Raw genomic sequence first — 20074 nt, forward strand, 5'->3', positions numbered from 1 at the left:
GCTGACGACAGGAATCTTTTGTTTTGAATTCTCAATAATAACTAGTAAAAATAGAAAAAGTATGGCTACCAAGAAAGCTTTGACTCTATATTACGTCAGCTTCCTGAAAAAGAAATGACATCCAGATAGTGAAACTGTTGTACCAGTAGGCTTTTTTGACTGAATTAGTAGTGAATGCTCTTAAAACTGTCCTTCATTATTAACCCAAACCAGTTACTAAGACATGAGGGTAGGTAAGTGAGGAGCCACTAACAGTGCATTGCAAAAGGTAATTAATCAGATGTCAGGAGGACTTGGTGCGCTCTTCCCAAGTGACATTCATAGGCTGCCTGGTGTGAGCTGCTGCTTCTGTGGAGCGGTAGTCACGTATCTGCGATATCTTAATCGGTTGCTGTTAAAATGAAGGTGATGTCAAATGTTCACTCTTGCCATTTCACTACAGTAAGACAAGATTGAATAAATTGAGAGGAAATGAGTCAGTCTTTGTTTAAATACCCATTAGTGAATGGTGCACAAAGCCTTGCCGTGAGCAAAGTTGTTCCCTGTACTCTAGTTTCTTTTTAGTCTCCTGGCCACTCTAAAGTAAACACAAAGGGAGTTTTTAGATGCTGTGGAAGTTGCATCATGTCAAGACAAGAGGTAGATAGACTCTTATGTGATTTTAAAGGAGGTATCAGGGAGATAAGAGTTCTCTTGGTTCAAAAAATAAAAAAAAAGTGTTATCAATACATGGTAAAACAATGTATAGTTTTTACAGTACCATTTAACTGAAGCTTCTGGATTACACTGAAGCCATAGGTCTCAAGGCTGCCGTTCTCATAAGCTTGATTTGACAGTTTGTGATAAGGACGTGGTTCCTTGTTTTTCTGCTTTATCGGATTTGGAAAGCTTAAGTAAACTCCCTGGCTGAGTTTGAGACTACTTGACAGTCTGTCCTCTATATGTACCAAACCTCCCCTCATTTGTGGGACGGAAGTGCTATCTAATCCTGTGTTTCTATAAGCAGTAGTGTACCCAGCTCTGTCATTCAAACAGTAGCCTTTCTTTTTCCAGCAGCAGCAGTTGGTGTGAGAGAGGGATGGAGAGGCCAAAAAAGGGAGGGCTTCTAGCCCACAAACCTCGAGTTGGTGGCCCTTATAGCATAGGAAGAACTGATACAGCGATTCCCCTCTGTTCTTCTGCTTCCTTCATGTCCGTAGCAAGTCTATCTCTCTATGAGAATGTGCATGTAAGAAAAGCTGCTTAGGCAGCATTTCCTTCTGTAAGAGCCATTCTTATCTTCTGGAAAAGGTTGCAAAGGTGGGAATAGCTGTTGGCTGCTTGTTGGGCCACACTGTTTTTATACTGACTTTTGAATGGACAAATCTTAGAAGAAGAAATAAAGAAGCAATATGGTAAAGTATCTTTGGCATGAGAAGATATTTGGCTTAATTGCTTCCAGTTCTGTTTTCATTTCTGTAGGCACTAGAAAGTCTAGAGTTCTTACTTTGGTTTGACTGGGAAAGGATATCAGAAACTTAAAAAGAGGGTGAGAATTTAGAGGGCTCTTATGATTGCGATGTGGATGGTTTTTCTTTTTTTTTTTCCTTCGTATACCTAGTATAGCCTTTAAGTCTGATGTATCTTAAACCCCAAATACCAGAGCAATTACCTGGTTTTGGTAGCAACATTTCTGGAGGCGTTCTTTGAAGTTTCCCTGAAGTATTCCCAGCGGACGTTCACAATTAAGAGAAGTAAATAGTTGGAGACAGAATACATAATCTACATAGTGACTTTGAGAATAGGAAGTCTCTGAGTAGAAAGGTGATTGCTGTGCACATCACAGGAGGAAGAAGACTCTACAAGAGTTATTTATACAATATATGCATTCCCTTTCTGAAAGCGTATGCCTGGAAGCTGCACTAACAAAGTAAACAGATGAGATTTCTTTTTAACTTTAAAATAATAACACTGCTGCCTCCAGTCAGTGTCATGATGAATGAATTTTTTTTACGATCTGTATGCTGGATTAATGCAGTGTGCTTTATTTGGGTTGCTTTATAAACTATTTTTCTGATGACTGGTTCAAGTATGGTATATGACTATACTCTGCTTGTTGCCCTAAATGTTAAGTATTAGCTTTGTTCTAGAAGTGTCTTTTCTTCAGAAGATGTGCTTAGCACCTTGTTCTCCAGTATGCACGTGATAAAATAACTTAGGACCAGTCTGCTAAGGAGTTAGTTTGTGACTGTTCTGCCACTCAGTACCGTCATGATAGATATTAGTTGTCTTTGGTGTCTTCTATCCGTATACTTGAAACGTTCTTCATCCTGCTTTTAGCTGAGATTGTCAAAATATGGTTGTTGGGACTGTTTGGTTTAAGCAAGAGGAAATGTTCTATAGGAATTGAAACATGAAATGTATTACATGAAAGAATTTTTTAACTTTGTTTCTTTAGTGGAGTGTCTTTGTTTCCAGGCCCCTGATTAATTTTCTAAAATCTTGGTTGATTTCAACCAATTTGACAGAAAAGCAGAAGTATTTAGAAAATTTTCTGCGATTTCCATGAAACCGAGTAAGGGAAGGAGAGGGATCCTAGGGGTGGAAGACAGTAAGATGGACTCATGACAGGCATTCAAGAGTTAACATTATTAAAGTTGTCCTTAAAAATGAGGACAAGAAAAGACTCAGTCAAATATAACATGAAAACTTAGCAGACAAGCTAGGGTTCACAGAATGATGCATTTAAGTTGGTCAAGATTCTGGGTTTGTGTAGAATAAAAGTAATTTTAACATATTTATGTATAGTTTGTTTTTAATAGGGTAGGAGGATTCTCAGAAACAGAAGTCTCTGTAATCATTAATGTATTTTCTTTGCCAACTGTGAGATCTTAAATGCTTTCCAGCATCAAGTCAGATACTGCAGTTGTCTTCAGGTAAGAGCTTTGGGTGGCAAAGGTAAACTTCCTTTTGCGAAGAAACAAGTGTGGGAGCAAACCAGATCCTATAGAAGGCAGTAGAAATTCTGGATTCAGTGCTTCTACTCTTCCCCAAAGTTTTAGTTTTAGTCTCAGATATTTTAGATTTCTATAATTAGTACGCTGTAAATATCCTAGTGCTGTCTGCTTCATATGGGTGTAACACTGTCAGTATTCAAAGTGTTTTATAAATGTAATTAATACTCAAAGGCACTCGCGCTGCACAAAACAGATTTGATTTTTATCTTCAATTGCTTAAATTGCTCTTTAAGCTCTTTACTTCCATCTATTTTTGCTTCTACTTAGTATCCATAATCTGAAATACATTATCTAGCTTGTAAAGTTGACATAATAGGTACAGATTCTGCAACTCTGTAGTGGAATTTCCCCCAAAATTATTTTTTTAAAGCAGAATGACTTCAGAAAACACAGTTCTTAATTGTACAAAGCAAGCTTCTGTTAAAGAAACAACATTTCTACAGGCTTTATTTCACGATGATTCCCAGGTTACCTTATGGGTGGTGTAGTAGGCTATCAGTCATTTTAGACTTAAGTTCCATGCATAAAGGAAAACCTACAAAAGTAGGAAGCCTCTTTTCTTTTTCCAGACAAAGGGACAAAATATATGATCTTAAAAAAGGGACTTGGGGTTAAAAACCCTTAACTCAGCATGCCTTTTGGCTTAGTTCTTAAGTTTGATAACTGTGAACGAGTCTCGTATTTTTTGTACATGAGGCAAAACAGTTCTTAATAGATGCCTGATCTTGTGAGGAATTTGTACAGGTTCGAAAGCGGTAACATGAATTCCTGCCTTTAACAATAAAAATGGTGGCAACGTGAGAGGGAATCTCTTAGAGCACAGCGATAGCTAAACTCCGCTGTGTCCGTGGCTGCACTGGCAGTCTGCTAGAGCTGTACTTGTTTGTGAGTTAGTGTATAAATGTGCATGTTTGTATAACTTGCATAGTCTAATTGCACATTTGGATTTTGAAATAAGATTAGCATTGTGCAAGCTCATCAAAATACATATCCTTAAAAAGTAGACACTTCATAGTGCTATTTGAAAAAAGAAAGAAAAGTGGTGTAAGCTGTACCCAAACTCCAAATCTTTAAATTAATCCCACCTTTTTTTGTTCAGATAGAGAAGCGATCTGTTCTCAAATTAGAGTAGTGAAGTAACGAGAAGAGCATTATCAAGTAGGTACATTGCATTATGGATGCTACTTTCTGCACTCTGGAAATAGTGTTCTGTAGGTAGACATTTATGTTGTCAGAATATGTAAATCAGTAAGGAGACAGGGTAATTGTCAGTAAGGGACAACTTAAGATCCCTATGCATTAGAGGTCTCTTATGGAATTAACTTAATGATTAACTATTAATAATTTATTGTGATATTGACACACGACTGTCTGTACGCTTTGCAATCTCATTTTATTACAAATATTATTGGCAAGCATTTTCAGTATATACATCACAGATAAAAATCCACAAAGGAATATCTAAATTGCATGCATGTAGTTGCTGCACAGTACTGAGGGGAGGTGGTGGTCTAGAGAGAACAAAAAAGATGCTTGAGAAAAGTGCAGTCTGCAGTTATGAATTATTTCATATAAGTATTGCCTATGGCATGGATATTTAAAGAGGGTGAAAAGCCGAATATATTACGAGCGCTAATATTAACTGCTGTTGGTGAGCTAGTGGAGCATGCTCAACCAATTTAAAGCGGAGGAGACCAAACTTGGGAGTCTGTCTCAGATGCACACTGATTTTTTTTTTTTAACTGAGTTCTAGGCGCTTTGTGTTTTGAAGAATTAATGTGGTGATTCTTACTGTAAGTAACGATAAACCATTTGGGGGGAGCTGGTGCTTTGGAGCAGTTTGCGTGGAGTGGTCTTGCTTTCTGCTGGAGGGATGCAGGCGGTATTCGGCTGTGAGCTCGCCCCGCAGATGGCGCTGGTTATTTTGATGCGCTCTCGCTGCTGTCCGAGCAGGAATCGCTGTGCTGGGAATTCTGATTGGGCTGTGTATAAAATGTATGCTTTTCAGGTGACTACTGGAAGCCAGATGTTTTTTGATAAGATTCTGATAAATGTATTGGGATCCACTGAGAATAAGATTTAACATGAAAATAAATAAAAAGCACCCCGGGGAATAATTCTATTGTGTTTATATTCCTTAGTTCAGAGACTTATTTATTTATATATTTTTTGTTCTGTTCCTTCCTTCTACCTCTCCTTAATAAGAGCACTGGACAATTTATCCCCATGATGAAATTATATGAAATGTTTTCTGCCCTTTTTTGAATCCAAAACCTTCAGCAATGCATATAGCACAAGTGAATTTTCAAAGGAAAACTCTTTGAAGTCCTTTTTTCTTTTTTCTTTCTTTGTGTCTGTCTCCCCCTTTCTCCATCTCTCCCCCCTCCTTCTCTCTGTCTGTCAAGTTCAAGAGCAGCTCAGATGCCATGAATTAAGTGAAGCACAAAAGGGGAAAAGGAGACCCTTTTGAAGAACAAAGGCCTCCCATTAGGCTGCCGTGTTCTTTCTCTGACCAAAATTGCTCCCTACATGGTTTTTATTGCTGTCCACATGCTTGGCACATAAGGTAAATACAGTAGGACCCTCGTTACCTCACACTCTCTCTTCCTCTTCCCTCTTCAATAAATGTTTTGTCTCTTTGATGTCCCTAGTAATTCTTATACTGATTGTTCCCACCCTCATAAAAGCCCCAGGGGTAGTCATGGTGGTGGATAGCATTAGATACTGTGTAAATGCTTCCAGAAAAGAAGACAAACTGCGGGCAAAGAATTTATTTCAGGTGGAAGAGAATGGGAAGGAAATACAGATGTTTTCTTTTCTTCTTAACATGTTGTCTCTATGTCCCTGCTACACTTGCATATCTCATTGAAGTTCATAATTTCTTCCTGTTTATTTCAAAAAGGAACAAGAAAATAGGACTAAATCAGAGTTATGAGGAAATGCATGCCACAAGACTTTCAAGGTATAGAAATCTTTTCTTAAGCCTTACTGATTTATCTTTTCTTTAAGATTTGGACAGCAATTTGTTCCATAGTTTTGGTGAAAAGTACCAGCAAAGGTTCAGACTTGGACAGGTTTAAAATTTGAACTTAATCAAGTGACACTTAAAAATAGCATTGAAAAGTATCACCCATATGCAAAAACTTTAGTATAAAACACTGTACCTTAAGCCTAAAACAGCCACTAAACTTTCTAGTACTTCAATGACAATATTCCCTAGTAGTTCCTAAGACACCTTTGGGGAGCTGATTTTTTTCATCTTTCAAAAACTCTGCCATAAATAATTTGTATGGGATAGCATAATTCATGCCGAAGTTGTATGCTTTACAATTTCCAGGCAAGTATTTCCTGGAATTTGTAATTTATGTTCTCCCAACTTCTGCTTCTTCACAAATAAATCATTTTCTAGTATATTTATTTGGTTTGATATTTGTCTGCTTTCATCTCTTAATTCTGCATTTTCACTGACAAAGTATTTTTAGTAGTTTGTATAACACAGTTAAATATGTAACGATTAAAACAAAATACCATAGCATTTTTATTTTGTTTTTGGCACTGCTGTTTAATGCTACCACCTCACCTCACGGAGTATATGCTTTTATGAGTATATACTCTGGTAATTCCAGACAAAATGTCAACAAGGCCACTTAAAGAAGCAACAATGACTTTAATTGATTTATTTTGTAGATTACAAAGCAAGGAAAATCCACCTTGAAATCTGAATTTTATGGCAAGTTTGATTTTTTTTTTCCTGTTGATCAAGTAGCATAAGAAATCTTGTAATAAGTCATATCGATTGTAATTAGTGAAACTTCTCTCCACCCTGTATGGGAGTAAGGTTTTACACATCCATACAAGCACACAGCCCGCATCCCTGCAAAGGAATTGAATTCACTTCCCTGTCCACTTATAATTGGCCCATTTAGCTTTCTGCCCTGTATGTGTCAGGGGGAAGCGAGGCTGGCATTTAATGTACTTGCACTACAGAATTGGCTTATTTTGATTCATATTTTATGCAAAATGCATAACTTCAGATGTTCTGGTAGAATACTGTGTAGGTAGCAGTAGTACCTCTTGTGATAAGTATGGATGCTGTGATTAATAGCGGTGGCTATAGCTGTCTGAGACTGGAAGATGAACCTTTGTTTTGTCTGTTTTCTCCCACTTGCCGTGCACCATTTGTCACTAATTTAAAACCTTGTGCTTTCAAATTCCATCAGATTATATCACTGTCTTTTTTTCTGTAAGAACACATAACATACATGTGAAAAGCCTGCTTAATTGTTCTGTTGGAGCTCTGCTTCTCTACTGAATATTTAAACTCCAGAAGGGACCACTATGTTTTTTTAATGATATGTCTGTATGAAACAGGCCTATGGCCTGAATTTTATGAGTTTTATCTGGTAACTTCTGTACAAAACCCAGTAACACATAGTAGAAGTAGGGACTTTGCCTGTTGAAGCCTTCTTGAAATAAGTGATGAAATAACATACTATCAAGAGGCTTAGTTTTAATTACTCAAAACAGAGTTCGTTACTTACATGAACTCCAAATTTTCAACTACAGTGTCCAGTGCCTTGAGGTAGAACCTAACAGTGGAAAAGACTCCTTCTATTGCTGTTCTTGAAATAAGCTGAATGTTTTTAAGAAACGGTGATGTCTTCAGGAGGTTTTCGTGTCGCCATGCTGATGCTTGTAAAACGAGATTTCAGCTGAGATCCGTGCCTTAGCTTCAAAAAGCACTGAATATGATGTGGAGATAGGAATCTTTCAACCAACTGAAATACAGCTATATCTCCTATTGTGACAGCTGGGGCACAGGACTGGTGGAACTGTGGGTTTTCCGATAATAATTCAGGTGGATTTGAACCTAACACTGCTCTGACTGCTTCAAGAGAGATGCTGCTCTTCTCTGCCACCAGTTGTGTACTTCTGCCTGTTCTGTTATCTGCTGCTGCTGACCTGATAAGGCTGAAATGTATCCTCCAAGAAAAGAAGAATCTTACTCAGTCAGAGCAGCAATCTCTGCTATCCTCTTGACAGCATGCGTCTCTGAAGTTGATAGGGAGCTGCAGAGATGGAGGGGGAAAAGGTTTTTTGGCAGCCCCCCATGCCTGAGCCAATGGTGCAATCACAGGGTGCCGTAAGCAGGTGGCCATCCCGTCACCAAGCGCCTTTCTAGCCTCCATGCTGTTTTCTTGGTTGTTTTTGACCTAAACTCCTGTAACTCCCAGAAAGAGACTTTTAAAAGAGGTTTTCGGGTTATGTTCTTTTTACAAGGGCTGTGTTGACATTAAGATTGTCACTTTGCCGTTACATTTTCAAGATCTCAGCTTTCTTGCATGTCTGTGGTGTCCTGAATGCTCCTTAGTACTAGTGCCAAGCTGCCATATGTGAGTCAGCCCTACAGATTGGATGTTTGGTACTGAGATTAAAAGGGCTTTCTATATCTATAACTCTCTCCCACAGTGTGAAAATGGAATTTATTTCTTTCGTGTTGGTGCCACCAGAAGTTTCTCAGGTTTCTCTTCGTTTTGAACTCTTAGTCATTCAGGAAAGGCTTGCTTATCACAGCTCTGAAATGTGAGGTTGGTTATTCTAGTCATTGAGATTCTCACGGGGTCAGTCCAGGATAAATGGTCCATTACGTCATCTACTCCTTCCCAAAGGGCTAATATTTCTTATTAGATTCCTGGTAGAGCTTTGAAGCTGTTTAACTACTCTGATCCTCATCACGCAAAATGTAAAATTTATTGAGTTAAAACAAATAAAATTTTCTGCTGCTTATTCTTTGGTTTGCAGACAACAATAAGCAAGACTCCACGCACTGTGAACTGTAAGAAGCTTTCTGAATTCTCTGCCACTTTAACAGACTCTTCTTTACTAGCTTGCTCTAAGTTACAGTATGGAGATTTGTTTAACTTGTTTATTCTACTTAGCTTTTTTTTTTTTTTTCAGACAGCAACATGAAATAGGAACTTTTGAGAAGTTTCAGAGTTGCTTGGTGGATTTTGAATGTTGAATAAAACTTGCTAGGTTTATTACTACTCTGCTCTGAGTTGTGTACCTTACACTTGAGGTTTTTGTTGCTATGGGCAAGATAAAATGTGAAAACAATTAGAAATAGGTGTAGCAACAGTTCAGCCACATTCGGTAGTCCCCCTCTGGTGATTTTTTTGTGCTCTAGTGCTTTAGGAAAGGACTACCTGTGTGTTCTGCCATGATAGTGTGGACTTCTTGACTAAGCATTAGAAGAGAGGAGACTTTGGACTTGGCATCCAAACAGATTACCTCGTGGTAACCACTTACTCTGAAGGACATACAGTAACCGTCTGCACACAAGTACTTGGTCAACATTGTTTTGACTGCAGTCTGCTTTTATGGAGGACAAAACTAGTCTGAGCTATTCTACACAGCTGTAGGCACACAGCTGTTTAGCACAAGCTATTGACATACTATAACTTGTGGTACTGGAGACCTGGCTTTCTTTTACATGCCATCCTCCATCAGATCAAAGGAATCATCTTCTGTGTACTTCTGTTTCTGGAGTCATCAGGAATATTAAGACAGGTTCATCGCCTTGACTTCTGGGAATGGCAGTGCTGGCTTCTGTCCCTTGCTATGGTGGCTTTTTTTCCCTCTCTGTGACTTTGGTATTGCTGTTTTGCTATAGCATCCTTTTCTCCTTTTTATCCCTCATACATTTATTGTTTGAAATGGAGACAGTGGCATCAAGTCCTGGAGCTTTTAGATATAACTGATAAAACTAGTCCTGACTTAATCTTGTCAGTTTGAGTTCTTTGTCTCTAGTCACTTGAATGTCTGTTCTCAACAGTTTTTGGCTTTTTTTTTCCAGGTCTGAGGAGTCTCCAAAATAAAGTCAATGTATAATCAACCATCTTAATTCAGATTACTGGTGTCAAATCCAGTGAGCTATATTTTGAAGATTGCATGTTTTGTTTTAAAGTGAAACCTAGTTGTTACTTCTCACCAATACGAAAACAACAAAACCCCACACCAACTGTGATTTTTAATCTTTTATGTTTATTTTCCTATCTACTCTCATTGACCCAGTCTAGGCTATTCTTGCTCTTTCTGATCTATTTGATCTCACTATCATTCCACTTTCTGGTGCTGCACATCTGAATGTGGAAATTTTTAAAGACTTTATGCTCAGAACTATTTCTAGCTGATTTTCTCTGTTCTGGGATTGGAATCAAGCCATATATCTCTGTTTTAGATCATTGTCACTGCAGTATCTGAGAGCCTCGTGATCTTTCCTCACAATATCCTGTGAGGCAGGAAGGATTTTTACAGATAATAACTGAGGCACTAAGGGCAAGTCCATAAAGGTATTTAGATATAGCACTTCTCTTGTGTGGAATTACTCTGTTAAAAGTACCATCAGGATAAAATTGGTGCCTAATTATCTCCTGCGGATTTTCTCGTGACTTGTCCGCACATTAGAAGTGGGGAGGTCTGAAACCAGGTCTCCTATGCCCGAAGTTAATATGGTGAGCATTATATTTCTTTCTTCATAGATGAGGATTTTCCACTTCTAGGAATATTAGCCCTTACATTACAATTTCATGCTAAAAGCAGCAACAGTAGCAAAGAAAGCCATGAAACCTATATTCTAATCAGATCTGTTCCTCCTTCTGCTTACCATGACAGAGCAGTCTATACAGAGAAGATAGGGCTACTGTCATAATCTTAACTCCTTTAAGTTAGATCCTTTCTTCTGTCTATGCATCTACCTGTCTAAACCTCATTTTAGTCCCAGGAAAGTCTGTTGCACTGACTTTTGGATGTGTATACGTATGTAGTGATTAAAAGTTGGAGAGATCTGTTCTCAATAGAAGTCTTTAGATGTGGAGTACTTCTTATAGTCCTAACCTGTCACCTAGAGAGCCGTAAACTGTCTCCACTTAGCAGTTCTCTGATTTACTTTTAGGGAAGATCCCCCAACCTCAGCTTCCTCCCTTGATTCCTTTTCTAAATTACTTATGTATTTGAGTATATATTGTAATGCTATGTTGAAGTAACTGACTATTTGTGGTGAAGTCAGGGGTATTGTATAGATGGCTTGCACTTCGGCATTGCTGCCTGGAATTTGCGGTCTGTAAGCAAGTACTGGGTCTTCCTCATCCATTTCTGGGCATGGTATCCACACTGGAAGAGAGCAGTCCTGCAGAATGTAATTTTACATTGAAGCCCCGTGGATACTTTTGATATCACAGAATGGCTGAGGTTGGCAGAGACCTCTGAAGATCATCTTGTCCAGCCGCCTGCCGAGCAGGATCACCTAGAGCACGTTGTGCAGGATGGCATCCAGGAGGGTTTTGATTTGAATATCTTCAGAGGAGGAAACTCCGCAACCTCTCTGGACATATCTGTACTTGGATAGCTTAATTAACAGAATGAATTACTATTTCAAATAGATCTACATTTCCTGCTGTGTATTAACATACAATGTAAGAAAGTAGAAAGGAAATGAAGCTATCATGTTTGTGGCTGCTTATCAACTGTTATATGTAAGCGCTCAGCTCTCCAAGGGGAGGCATGGGCACGGCCCAACAGTTCCTTTCCCCAGCAGATGTAATTTTCTCAGCAGAGAGAACACAGGTTTCCTAAACAGAGAACCACTGCTGACAACCTACTTCAAAAATAAAAATTACAGTTAGTAAAAACCCCTGTCTCCTGGCTCACCGGTGTGCACTGAACACTTGTGTGATCCGAGGTACTGAGAAGTAGCGTTCACGGTTGTGCTTGTCATTAGGAGCGATGCGTATGCTTTCTCCGTGAGGCCCTTCCGAGAGGCCGTTCTGCTTTTTCCTTTTGCTTGTCTTGTAGCCACAGTGTGGCTTTGCTTTGTCTCAGCTCAGAAAATTGCTACTGCTGTCGGCTGCGTGGGTTTGTTCTGCGAGCGCAGGCTGGAAGTCTCAGGAGGAGAGCAAGGCTCGCAGTTCTAATCTCTCCCTGCGTTGCCTCTGGTCAGGCAGTGGATTGTTTTTCTGGTTTTGTTCCTCCGGGTGGCATCTGTCTTCAGGAAAAATTTCCTTACAGCGAAGCGTAGACTGATGCTGAACTGTGGGTGTCTCAGTATTGCTGTTTCTGACTGCTAGGCTGAATTAATTATGTGAGCAGTTATACTGTAGGTGCTTGAGATGAGATGTTCGTGGCTGTGCAAAATGGAAGGGTTGCTCTTAAATTAACTTTTTCCCGTCCTCTGCAGTCTGTTATTTTTTGTTTCATTGTTTTTACTTTTTTTACTTTTTTCCTGAATAATAACATTTTATATTTCAAATGTATAGAATTGTTTTTGTGCCACTTGGGATACCTTTTGTGTCTGCTAATGCCTTTTGTGATCTTTTTGTCAATATTAGAAATGTTTCATGTGCCTACACACCACTTCACTTCAGTCTTTACCTCGCTGTGACTTTCTAGTTGGATATTTTTGTTATAAACTAATCAACTGTTTCTTTCTTATTCAAAATGATATATTTAAACTCTGTAAGTGTTTTGGTATTTTTGAAGGTTTCTCTTAAGTTCCTGTTTTAAAGAACTGATAAACACTTATTTAAAAGATTAGGTTGAAGCTCCTTGATGCACAAAATTAAAAATGTGAACAATATAGCCATACACAGCCAGATGTTGCAAGATCAGCACAAACCTGACAAAGCCTAGAAGGGATTCTGCTCTCGCTAGGTAAAGACTTGAACAAATACATGCGACTTGCAGTGCTCCCAAAGGCCAAAAGAAATGAATTCTCTCAAATCAAAGTGTGATTTCTCTGGAAAAGTTTGCTCCACTGAGAACACCTTCTCAGCATCTCCAGGGACTTAAAACCATAAAGGTCTTTGCTTTAAAGCAAGCTGGAGTTTGCACAGGGCAAGGGTGGAGAAAAAATTAATCCAATGAAGACTGCAGAGCCATGTGTATTTTGTTTCTTGGAGAAAACGTGCATATCTGGTTGTGTTCTGTGATAGTAGAGGTATCTTGTTTTCTGTTGAAAGGTACTGGTGATAGTAGTAAAGGGAGAGCTTTAAATGCTCACTTTATTGTTTAATTTTAAGAAATCAAGGCTTTCTGGGCTGGAATAGTGATGTATGCCGTTCATACCTGTAAAATCTGTTATTCATAGTAAAAGAGACCCAACTCATGCAACTTTGAGCAATTTTCCAAATATAAAACAAGTATATATTGTATACAGTGTTTGTATTGCTTTGCCTGAAGTAAGCTGCTCAGCAATTTTATTAGGCAGTTGCAGAGCAAAGTTAATAGGACTTCAGGTAGTCAGAACCTATGTAGATATTAAGCAAAAAACTTAAAATGTTCCGTTTTTGCTCATAGGGAAATCAGGACTAATGATGCAGGTTGGAAGTATGCTGTGTACAAATGGGCTAAATGCTATTAAAGTAACAGAAATGCTACTTAGTGTTTACTGGTGCATGAAACAATGCATAATGTATATATACTATATGAAACGTAATGTAGCCTGCCTTCCTCATAGGTGGTAACAACAGTATTTTTTCAGGTGGAGAAAGTTGCACAGAACCAAACTGTTGCGAGGCAGATACTTACAGCATTACTGGGACAGCTTTGCCTCCTCCACTCCTGCTACGTTTGTTTATGCAAGCTGTACTGGAGTCCAGGCTTTTTGGAAACGTGTGTGTTGAAGTTGCAGACATTGTTTCTTCAAATGCATTTTGAGCTTGTTTGATGTGCACAGAAGTTCAAAGTGGCAGTGCTGCTTTAAAATTAAAATGATTTTTTTTTTTTGCATTTCAGCATGTGCTACTTAAAAAGGTGTGTTGCTGCTCCATGTAACAGATGGCAGCTCTCTTATTCGATCTGAGAGAATTTCCTGAGGAGGAACCTGGAAAAGTTCTGCTTGTGGAAATTTCCTCCTTCATGGGGAAAGGTGGGGAAGTAGTGAAGAATGGAAGTTAGGACTTGAAAATAGTTATTTCCCTGTCTAATCAAACTACTTTTCAGATCACCAGAGCTGTGGAGTCAACTGCTGCGTCCAGCAGATTTTGATTAAATTTGAGTACAGCATTTCCCTTTGTACAAAGCTGGATCTCTGAGGCTTGTCCTAGAGCACATGCTGTTTCAGTCCTAATTTCAAGCATTTGCATTCTTTGCATCTACTTTGAGATCAAGATTTTTCTTGCACCTTAACCTTGGTTTACAGAGCATTTATGATGCAAACAAGGTAGATTTAAGAGTGGCCTGTCCCTCAAGTTGAGGTTGAGTGGCTATGGAATACATGTGCAGTATGTTACAGAGTGGGAGAAAATAGGAGATTTAAAAGCAGGGTGAGTACGCCTTTACATAGTTTCCAGGTGGCAGGGAAAAATGATGTATTAACAAGAGATTTTCTTTCTTTGGGAATATATTTTTGTTGTAAACCTGTTTACAAGCTCTAATTTAAATATGATACTGAAACCCTATAAGCTTTATTAAACCTCAGTTTGACAGGATTTTTTGGCGGGGTTATCTTTACGCTTGATTTCCAAAGAAAGTTGGGATCGACAGTCAGCATGATCAAATAATCTCGTCTCATAACTTTTTCCATCCCTTGTCCACTAGTTTACATTTGACAGGGGCATGGATGCCTCAAGGAGGCAACTGGTTTCTTAAGCATTGTCTAGTAGGTGGTCAAATAGAAGAAATTCTGCTACTACTCCCATGAAGGGAAGGAATTCAGTAAGAATGGAAGTCGCATCAATTATCAGAACATTAATGCAGGGAAGAGGTGTCTTATAAACATGCTTATTGCAGCAGAAGCTCATGAAATCAGAACCTCATCCTTAATCTATAGTGAGTATTTATAGAACATGCCCTTAGGGTAGACAACTCTTCTGTATGGTGAACTGTACAGTTACTTTCAACCTGGATCAATTCTTTAATCCTGCTCCTGGGAGGCAGTACAAGCAATCACACAGGCACAACCGAGGGAGTAGAGCAGGGGTGGAAGCAAGTGCAGGGGCATGGAACGTGTTGCAGAAGACACGGCTGCCAAAAGAAACACTTGCCAAAAAGATGGCTTCTCTGCCACATGGATTCTTGTTCTGGGGTGATGCAGATTTAAACTTTCCTGGAAATGAGGACACGTAGAACAGCTTTTTTGTAGGTGGAGTCCCTGATGTACCAAAAGGGACAAGCTCTTACTTCAGTCATAATCTGGTTAGAGAAAAAACTGCAAGAGGCAAGTACTTTAGAGAAGAACCTTTGCTAGTTTGATTGCCCACTGAATTACATTGCTACTGCCTGTGTTTTCTTAACGCTTCTGTCTTGCATCGTTTCAAGGGGGGAAAAAGCTTTGTATAACTTGAGCAAAATGTGAGAACGATATTTAGCCACCTATATTTTCTTGAAGGATTTCTTTGTTAAAGTGCAAATAGACTGAGAGTTTAAGGAAAACTCTGAAGTTGAGCAGTGCTGTGCCAACTTTTTTCAGCTTTCTCCATTAGAACATTACATGTATCAGATCTCGGTTCAACCCACGGTAAATATTTCTATGGCTTGGGCTCTGTCATCTTGTTCCTCATTACCATGGTAGGTAGTAGAAACAACACAGAAAAAAGTGGAGTTCCAGGATGTTTTTTCATTCTCCGTTGGTGGAAAGAGTTGACAGAACTCAACCTTGTGTGTTTTTTTCCTGCAGTCAGAGCAGTATATCAACTGATCTTGAACATGCTTATCTTTCAGCTGTTGATCGATAAAATCTAACTAGTAATTCTAAGAGATGAACACTGCTTCAACTGTCCTGAGTCAGTGTTGACAAAATGTGTTGATGTGGCTGTGGCTTTCTCTTGGCGTTGTTTGATGCATTGGTTTTTGCACATTGCCTTGTAGGTGAAGGAAGCTGAGAACATAAGACTGCAAGTGTGTTTTGCAGTGTGAGACTTCTGGGTGATCACAGTCCAGTGCTTTACTTGAGAGGAAAGCTAACTTTATAATGTACTGCTGCTAATGTGCCAAAGAAGGTAGCAATTGGCTACCAGCAGCAGCTGCTCTGAACTATGGATGTGTGATGGTGACCTGAGCGGTGACTCCTTTGTATGTCTGATTACAACACCATTCTTTACAGACCTTACAGTATAACCATACACTGCTGTTTCAGAAGGAGGAGTCTGTGTACTGAATTGTGGTTCTACACATAGTTAAGTCAACGTAAGAGCTCTCCGAAGCTGAACTGGGGAGTAACATCTACCCTTACTCCTTGCCTCTAGACTCTTCATCTTGCATTTCCTTGTTTCCCCTTAGAAATTCTTCTGCCTTTCTGGCAAGTTGTGTACCCTTCTGGAAGGGTCTCACTACTGCAAGCCAGCAGAACATAGCTACATGCGGTGGCAGATCCAAATGGGGAGCATGGCCTCCTTATAACAGTGGTAAGCCATCACCCTGCGGAAGCTGCTCTCTTCACCTTCATGCAGAAGTTATAAAATAATCTTTGTAAGTTTGATGCCACTGAAGGGACAGACCACTTCTGTGTCCTTTGTGTCTGTTTTCACGTTGACTTAACATGTTTCTGATTTAATTTGAAAGAAAGTAATTTTCTTTTAGCTTTTTATCAAGTTAATTTTCTTCTGGATCACCAGGTCAAATTGTTTGTCCTTCTGGTTAGATAGGCACCAAGGCCACTGTGAGGGCAGTGGTAGAGCCATTGTGTTGTGACTGGGGGAAGGAAGGAAGGAAAAGGAGAACTTTCTGTTCCGGTGGTGGATGCTATTAGATTGAATTAGCTATAAAATCTAAACGTAATGTGAGGCTGTGATTTAAACAACAACTCAAACCAAACTAGATTTTGTGTTCAGTCCTACGCTCAGTAGCATTTGCTCCATTGCACTTGTCTGACACCAGAGTCATCCAGGTTAGGGGGCTGAGCAGGCAGAAATTGTTTTTCAGGAGGGTTAAGCTTCTGCTGCGCAGTTTTCTGAACTCATGAAACTTGCTAACTGTGGGGTCACTTGAGTGCTGGTATCACCCTAAAGAAGGTATAGCCAGGGAAAGAGGGGATGCAGCTACGGCTTTGTCAATTTAGAGTGTTTCCAATGTCACACCAATAAAAGGCTTCCGGTACTTCTGCATTCACATAAATTATGTAGATGAGGTAATTGACAACCATAATGCTATCAAGCAGGAAATATTACATGAGTCAGAATAAGATGGTGTTTCTTCAGTCCTTGGGAAGAGTGAGCTACAGTGGAAATAATCAGGAGTTTGTGAAAAATATGAATCAACAAAAGAGATAAAGGAGGCTCTAATGGATAGAAGGTACTTGACTGGGGCTTCTGGGAGTCAATATGAGATGTTGTGCTTGGTGTGTTCCTGGCAATCATGTTCCCATGGTGATAGGAAAGCACTCAGTTATCTGCCTCTTGTGCCGGACTTGTATTGGACAGATGGAAATCAAAATACAGATCTTATACTTCTTGCATAATTAACATTTGCATCTCACTGCTGTGAGATGTAACTGAGGCCAAAAGATTAACAGGATCAGGAAAGAAAGGGGATTATTCATTTACAGTACATTATGTTAGGTTAAATGAAAGCTTTGTAAAGCCTTTGTAAAGAATTGAAAAACCATTATACAACAGGGAACAAATAACGTGCTAACTAAAGGGGATTAGGAAGAAACTTCTCTAATAAGTAGGCTATTCCATGGGTGTCCACTGTGAGGTTTCTTGTACCTAGTATTAATCAGGCAAGTTTTAAGGTGGGTGAGCCATCTCTTTGCAACAGGTTCTTATGACTGTTTAAACAGATGTTACCTGTTGATTTGAATATAAGTGTGTAGCTGGAAAGACCGCTTAAGGAAGCGAAGTTTAAATTTTGCTATGCGCAAAATCTCTTTCCAGACGAGAGAGCCTCTGGAGAAAGGATAGGGTCTGCTGTAATCAAAGTGGAACCAGAAACCTGACAAAGAAATAGCAAGGATGATTACTTGCAGCAGGGGTGTATGATGAAAATTGTAAGTGAGGAGGAGCACATGAAAGGCAAAATCAATGCTGGGGAGGTCGGTGCTGTTAACATTACCACTTAGAGAATTTTAACAGCACAGCTAAAATAGCAGGTGCATGAGTTGGAAGTGAACATACCTCTCATTTCAAGTGTGGTCGTTATCTTAAAAGATTAGTAAAAAATCTCTATTGAAAAACAGTAAGGTGAGCTAATCACCAATTAAAGGGGCCCTTAATATGATGTGCATGTTTCTGTAGTTGGACAGGACAAAAAGAGAATTTTAGTAGTCAAACTTATTATTTATTGCACAGGTAGGACAAATTAGTTGTAAGCTGAAGTAATGCCATAAGGTTCCAACTTGCACCATGAAGTAAAATTTAAAAGAGGAATTACAAGGGACACTGTTCAAAGGAGCTTTCAGCCTGGAACCTAGCTGTTGACTATTTCAGCCAAGCAGTCTGAGAGGTGCAGAACTCAGTGAAATACGCAAATACTGATGGCTGATATTTTTAATAATGTAAAAATAGGGGAAATCGAGAATAAGCTCAGAGGTGCTGGCTCATTAAAGGTGTTCCTCTGCTACCTGGTATATACTTTACATCAACAGGACTTGCTTGACAGACAGCTGCCCGTACACTGCTATTTAAAGGGAAGCTATAGATTTGAAAAAAAAAAAAAAACAATGAAAAATAAAAGATAGTAAATTCTTTACGTGGCTTCCTCCCCCTTTTCCCGTGGATGAGGCAGAGAAGTCCAGCCGGGGGTCTGGTTTTCAGTTATCTTTCTGGTGGTTTGGGAGACCGAGTCCCAGCTACAGCTTCATCAGTTTGCTATCTGCTGTCCTGTGGAAGCAGCAGCCTGTGTTCTCTCTCCAAAGGGGTCATGTCCTGGTTGGCAACTAAGGAGGACAGGCGTGGTTTGGAGTACGTTGTCTGATGCGGTCAAACAGAATTACAATGTCTGCCTTTCTCGAGCTATCAGGATACAAGTGCATAAAGAATTGTTTGGAATAATACCCTAATCTGCTTTTCCTGCTTGTATTTAGTAAGCTGATAAAGCTCGAGCAATGCCAGTAAATGCCTCTTGCAGAATTTACATATAACCCTCAGTTGGGTGTCACTGATAAAGGATGAATATTGCTGCAGATAGGATTTCACAAGGCAAAGTGAACCACCACAGGAGCTTGCTGTTGAAAGGAGCAGCACTTCTCCCCCTGCCTTCAAACACCAGAATAACCCAACTGACCAAAACCAAACAAAAACAAGTTGGAAAGAAAAAATAAAAAAGGAAATAGTGAGGCTTCTTATTCCCCCCCACCGGTGGTAGTGAGCTGTTAGGTTGACTGACCAGCCTGTGGAGCTGCAGGCACTTGCTGAAACGTGTGAGGGTGAGCCTGCATTATACCTCAGATAGCTGGCAATTTGCAGACTTCTAAACCTGTTTTCTGAAGAGATTTCCCCCCTCTCCCCATTAAGCTTGCTGATTGGAGCTGGCATGACTGAAAACTACCGTGTTTGCTGATAAGGAAAAGGTCATACAGGTTCTTAACTCTGTAACGTCAGGGTCACGAGAGAGAATGCAGTCTTTGAGCGTTGTTGGATACCTACCTGCCTCTGAGTGGCCTTAAGTGTTTCCTAAAAATGGAGATAAAATGCTGTTCTCAAAGTAAATGAATACAGAGAGAGAGAGAGGAATGTTTCAGGCTATATCTGAGCTGGATTTCTAAAATCTGCAGCATGAGTCAGTTTGCATTTAGCAATTTACAATGACTGGAAAGAAATCTCTCTAATTTGTTGATCTTACATTTCAGTAAATCTTAAATTGTCGAGGAAGCTGCAGAGAGGTGGTGGGAAAAACGAGTGGGTCAATAATGTGAAAAATGTGCAGGTTCATTTCAAAGACTAGAAGCCAGTTGCACTTACTTGAGAGACTAGATTATTTTTATTGATCAAAAATTATCTCATGTCAATTTATATGATTTTTTCTGGGGTAGGAGAGAAGGTCTTGTCAGATGAATTTGCTGTAAGCTTTTTCATTTCTTGTTAAGATTAAAGCTTTGTTTTGTAATTATATTGATAAAATACACTCTTTTATAATACATTTGA

The 20074-nt window shown here is 39.3% G+C and overlaps 1 protein-coding gene across 10 annotated transcripts in view; it reads left to right on the forward strand.

Moving 5' to 3' along the window:
• Positions 1-20074, forward strand: part of POU2F1 (POU class 2 homeobox 1) — a 117411-nt gene that overhangs the window by 22766 nt on the left and 74571 nt on the right. The window contains exon 1 of one of the 10 annotated variants that reach the window (XM_083820517.1): positions 5899-5958. The exons of 8 other annotated variants lie outside the window; for them this stretch is intronic. In XM_083820517.1, the coding sequence (XP_083676643.1) occupies positions 5928-5958 (31 nt within the window). In that variant the 5' untranslated portion in view covers positions 5899-5927. Of the gene's footprint in view, positions 1-5898; positions 5959-20074 lie in introns of those variants that run through there. One more of the 10 variants, XM_083820513.1, reaches the window with a different exon arrangement.

This window comes from Anser anser, assembly GCF_964211835.1.
Source record: "Anser anser genome assembly, chromosome: 1".
Taxonomy (NCBI): Eukaryota; Metazoa; Chordata; class Aves; order Anseriformes; family Anatidae; genus Anser; species Anser anser.